General features: G+C 39.4%; 1 protein-coding gene across 1 annotated transcript; it reads left to right on the plus strand.

The window, feature by feature from the left end:
• The first annotated feature begins 161 nt into the window (after positions 1-161).
• On the plus strand, positions 162-3,536 carry FAAP24 (FA core complex associated protein 24). The gene is made up of 6 exons (XM_079316094.1): positions 162-457; positions 742-893; positions 1,486-1,625; positions 1,922-2,074; positions 2,648-3,280; positions 3,330-3,536. The coding sequence occupies exons 2-5, from the start codon at positions 782-784 to the stop codon at positions 2,888-2,890; spliced, it is 648 nt and encodes a 215-aa protein (XP_079172220.1). The 5' UTR covers positions 162-457; positions 742-781; the 3' UTR covers positions 2,891-3,280; positions 3,330-3,536.
• Positions 3,537-5,844: the final 2,308 nt, after the last annotated feature.

The raw sequence follows: 5,844 nt of genomic DNA on the forward strand, positions 1-5,844 counted from the left end.
TGCGGGGCTCCCGCTTCACAGCCCCGCTGTGCGCTGGGCTCGCTGCTCCGGCCTGATCTGCTGCGGGGCTCCCGCTTCACAGCCCCGCTGTGCGCCGGGTTCGCTGCTCCGGCCTGATCTGCTGCGGGGCTCCAGCTTCACAGCCCCGCTGTGCGCCGGGCTCGCTGCTCCGGGCCTTGTCTCCCGTGGAGTTCCCGGTTCTCGGCCCCGCTGTCCGCCCGCGGCCGCCCCGCAGCCTCTCCCCGGTGCTCCGGGCGGGCTCCGCTGAAAGCCTCCAAGACTCCCAATTCCCCTAAAATCAGAACACCACGTGAAGCTGGCAAACCTGGAAATAATCTCTCCCAGCAGCTACCTTTTAATAATTGGTCTGGAGACTCCCACCAGCTGAGGGATGGAGGTGCCTCTGGAGTCGGCTTTGCCATTCAGGAAGGTTTTCTCTCAGCAAGCGTGGATGCAGGTACGGAAAAGGCAATGTGTGTTTTTTCACCATCTGTGTGTTTTAATTCAGGCGTTTTTCAGCCTGAGTGGTAAAGCTGAAGGTGGAATTTGCAAGCCAACACAACAGTGTTAAAGTGAACAGAGTTGCTGGCTGATTTTAATATGTTCACCTTAACTCTAAGGAAGCTTGAGGAAGGAGATAGCGTCTCTTCCAGAATATTGTATCCTAAGCTTATGATTAAAATTTATAAGCTTGGAACAGGTTTGTAAAATGTCTTGCTAGTTTTCCACATTTCTTTTTAGGGTGTAACTGCTACCGAAGAAGCATTTTAAAGGAGGTGTGATGGCAACAAAAGCAAACTTGCCTGTGACAGCAGGATCTATAGTTGTCCCTTATGGGCATGTGATTGGAAATGAGAAGTGGAGAGGGTCAGAGGTTGCCCAGAAGCTACAAGGTAAGCACAAAGTGGAAGATGAAAAACAAATAAGGCAAAAAATTCCCCTCTGTTGCCCAGTAATGTTAAGAACTGCTGGAATATGCTTTACTCAGTACCTGACTGTCCCATATCTGTGATACAGACTATGGTGGCAGGCTGGAAGGTCCCTGTTTGTTATCTGTGTGAGCAGCTCAGTTCTCATAGTTGCAGAGCACTGTAGGGAAACAGCAGAATCTGCAGTTGGGGCTTTGTGGATATGCATCTCCACTGAACTCTCTTCAATTTGCATGTCTACTCTGCTGGCACAACAAACTAATTTATGGTGATCCCTCCAGAAAAGCATGTGATATTTTTGTTTAAGTCCAGAGTTTATTGAGCAGCTCTACCACTTTTAAATCTGTAGATTGGAACTGCTATTAATTTGCATTATGATATGACTCAGTAGTTGGGACTGCTTGTAATAGATTTACTTAAAGGGAAAGAAGGTTTTTTATGAAGTTCATTATGAAGTCACTAGAATTATTGACACTTTAGGAAAGCTGTGGTGTGAAGTAATTGTTAATGTATTTTTAACTACTGTATTTTTTTCTTCTAATAATTTCATCCTAAGGGAAAGTTAAACTCATCTTTGAAGATGGCTTGGGACTGGTGGACTTTCATCTTTCAAACAGAACTTGCATTTTACTTATTTCTGAAGCAGATTTGGTTGCAGGGGATGAATTCAAACGAAGATTGGTTAAGTTTAGAAATGTAAGTGCTATAAAAAAAGTTTTCACTTGATATTTGCTTATTCCATGCTTCTGAAAACATTCTTCTTGTGTGTTTTTTAAATTCCATTGGAGCTGACCTTTTGGGATAATTTTCACCTGAAAACTGAAAAATTCTGCAGCTGTGCGATAATGCTGTATTAAACCTCAGACTTGTTGCTGCAACTTATGTTCTTCCTCTGATTTGCTATTGGATGGCTCATATTTGAAAGAATTTGTTACGTTGCATTAATTTGTCATTAACAAGTTTTTTCTAATATCTTTTTCCTTTCAATACAGGTCAGCAGTCTTAGGGGAATTGTAATTGTAGAAAAAACCCAAATCAGTGAGCAGTACTACTCAGGAGTACAAAAACTTGTTGTGCTTGAACTTGGAATGGTGTTGCTTCCTGTGGCAAATCAAGGAGAAGCTTCTCAACTTATTATTCAACTAGTAAGTTTTTGTGTTATATTAAAATATGGCATGTATAGGAAAGCAGGTAGATCTCAATGATCATTTCGGAGAGAAAAATAGGATCTTAAAGGAATACTAAATCATTTGAATGTAAAGAATAAATCTGCAACAGTGATACAGTAGTATAGTTCAGTGGAAAGAAAGATCATTTGGGAACAGAGAAAAAGAAGAATATGATCCTGGACTTTTTAAATGTAGTCTTGTACTGAGGTACCACTAGGTAGCATTAAACAAATGCTACTGTCAAAATCAACTTGATATTTTGCTTTCTTAAGGCTAGGAAAACTGTTTTTAAATTGTTTCTTTTTACCCTTTCTCTGATTCCATCAAAAACGTGCCAAAAATAATTGTTTTCATTTGCTGTTGCTATTTAGAAATTGTTTCCTAGTAAGATTTTGTGGGACTGCATGCAGTAAGGGCGCACGCCTAAGGAGGGCGGTTGTTTTTAAGACTTGCTGGGTTGCATGGCAGTGTTCGGGGATGGCGCCCCGCTGAAGTGGGGGCAGAGCTGTCGAGGAGCGCTGGGTGTGGCTGACACTCTGTGTGCCGCAGGTGCGGGAGCAGGGCCGCGATCGCGGAGCCAACCCGTTCGTGGGCAGGCGGCGCTGTCAGCTGGCGGAGCCGGCCCTGCTGCAGGCGGTGCAGCGCATCCCCGGCCTTGGGAAAGCCAAGGCGCTGCTCTTACTGCAGCGCTTCGGGAGCATCCACCGCCTGTGTAACGCACCCCTCAGCGAGCTTCAGCAGCTGCTTGGACAAACTGTAGCACAACAAATTTATACTTTTTTGCACTCCTGACATGCATGTGCAGTCGTGTTCTGCAAAACGAAAACTCGGGGTTTTTCTTCTAAATGACAACATTTTGCTTTTAATAATCACGTGGTATGCTAATTTCTGTATCATGGCTAGCAGGAACTGGACTCTGATGCTTCTTTTTCCATCTGCTCTGTTCATATAGATTAAGCACTGCAAATTGCTTGGAAAGAAGTCTTTCAAGTACTTTGCATCTATCTGGAACAAAATAAAAAACCCAAGAAAAACATCTGTGTTAAAAAAGAGCAATATGCTTACTTTGGTCTTCCAGAAAAAAAATCCCTATGAATGAATATGTGCATAGTAAATTCTCAGTAACTGGAAATATGTTACAGGTGTTAAAAAAGTTAACATATATTGCTTTATAGTAATATAGTAACTGCTTTATATTTTTTGATTTATAACTTTTTATAGCTCTTTATAGTTTTTTTTTTTTATATATATAACATTTTGGAGATCCTTTGGGAATACAGGTTTGTCTTTTACACTAACTTATTTCTCTGGTCCCCCCTCCAGTTCACAGGGTGTTGACAAATTTATTCCCTTGTGCCTTGATACCCAAAATACTGGTTAATTCATGTTGTCCTTTTGAATATAGGTTGACATAATAATAAACTGCAAAATGTTTTGATACAGCCTTTAATATGTTAATTATACTATCAGTTACACTGTAATATACACTACAAAGAATATGGGAAGCTTTGACCAAAAATACTACTCTTCTAGTATTAATAGTTTGAAAATTTGCTTATAGAAAGGATTGGTTTTCCTGACATCTTGCATTTTATTTTAAGTTACATTCGTGTTCTATTTTCTAAGGATAAAATTGCCTTCTTCCTTGACAAGGTGTGTGAAAAACATCTTTCATACCACTTGGGAATTTGGATCACAGCACGAAGGCAGCTGAGTAGTATTTTCCACTCCCTTCTGGGGGATCCTTGGCACTGCTGAAAGTCATCTCTTGTACTGGTTAGCATGGATAGCAGGTAGACCTGTTATTTATATTGATTCTGTACTTGGGATGAAAATTTGTCTGTGACTTAGACATAATTATTTAATTTAGTGAATAATAAACAGCAGAATTTCCAAAAGTGCAGAAAAAGTACTACTTTTTCATCAGACAACTGGGAGTACTTTAAGCTTCTTTATGCATGGGTTGCTCAGATTTTATTCCCTCTAGGGTTTTGTCACTTTGCTATGAAGACTGGATTTCACATCTAAAGGCATGTGGCTGTTATGCTGCAGGATACACACCTTTTCCCCATGGCACATGGCCATCTGCTCAGGGCATTAAATAGAGTTCAGCTGAAATAGTAACAGTTAATATTAATGGAATTACAGGCTGAACTACTCATCTATTGCTGACCTTTCTTTTTAGGGCTTTACAGCAACCTTATACATCCTCATGGTAGACACTTGTTACAAAAACTCCTGTGGTCTGAGCAATATAAAGTCACACACTCATTTCACTGCAAGTTAAGTTAGCTGTTGGCTACCACTCAGTGTAGAATAAGCCTTTAGTTAGCTGACAGAAAATTAGGAGTATTTTTATGGCATCTGAGAGGTCCAAATTTTTACTTGAATTCAGGGATGTGTTTTAAATTTAAAAAGCCAAGCTTTACCCAAAGACAAGTGAGTGTGATGATGGGAAGGGACAGACAGTTATTTAGGAGCTAAGAGGGAAAGTCTTCAGGAAGACTGTCAGAGTGGTTAAAGAGAAATGAAGAGCTGCAAGGGTGATTGGTGTGACTTTGCTGAAGGTTTTGTTACTTGGATAGCAGTTTTAGCACACAGGTAAAGTAAATCTCATCTGCACAGAATGCTGTATGGCAGGGGTGTGCAGATCAGTGTCTGGCTGCTGCTTGTGTGTGTGAAAGAAGCAATATTGCACCAATACATGTAAAAAGTAACTACTAAAGGATAAGAAGTCACAAGTAATTTACAAATTATTATTTCATATAACCTTTATAGGGAAACTAGAAATATGTTTACACTCTTTGCAAGGAAGTTGGTTTTAAACTCTTTGTTGGTAGTAACTTTTGTTAAAAGTTACCTAGATCTCTGTAAGCAATATTAGAGAATGGCACCAATAAACAGCAAAAACCTGTAAATTATGCTTTCTCATCCAGGCTGCAACAGAATCAAAGAGCTACTACTCAACAGCAGCATCTGATTTTTATTCTTAAATAAGGGTCATCAAGATATTTACACCTACTAAATAAGAAGTTAAAAATAAACAACAGCTTAAAAGTTTACACCAAGATGCAGATTTTCATGTAAATTTTAATTATCTATCTACTCTGTAGATGGCGATGTTAATTAACACTACAGTGTTAGCAGTCTTTAATTAATTTCAGGAAATAGAAGAATGTCAGAAATATTCAGCAGTTATTTTTTGTCCCCTTCCTAACAATAGATATAGCTTGCTCATGAATTTTTCCAAGGGCAGAAGGATTTTTTTCTTGATGTGATAGCAAATAAATATCCTGGCACTTAGCACAAGCACTTATTTTTTCATATTTTAAAGAATCACTGCAACTTACATGCCCTTGAATCAATATATTCTATGTCCATTTTGAGATTTGTTTCACAGCTATCCATTTTATCAAGACTAGTGAGATACAAGCCTTAAGATAAGTAGGTTAAATAATGTTTGGAATAAAGCCTGTTCTTAACAATTGAATCAGCAGGCATTTAAAATGTTTCCTAAATCAGAAAAAGAACAGAGTAAAAGCCTTCTGGAGTTCAAAAGATCTTTTCAATTTTAAGCCTTCTAATTCTCTTCCAGAATTAAATAACTTACTCAGTAGGCTACACCTAGTACTCTGAGGAAGCATCTCTATGACACCAGCCCTTAGTACAAGATTAGTTTCTCTGAATAATATTATTCTCTCTCACCTGTGGTTTCTTAAGATGCTTCTTTAAAGTAGTGTTAAGTG

Source organism: Erithacus rubecula (genome assembly GCF_903797595.1).
Source record: "Erithacus rubecula genome assembly, chromosome: 12".
Taxonomy (NCBI): domain Eukaryota; kingdom Metazoa; phylum Chordata; class Aves; order Passeriformes; family Muscicapidae; genus Erithacus; species Erithacus rubecula.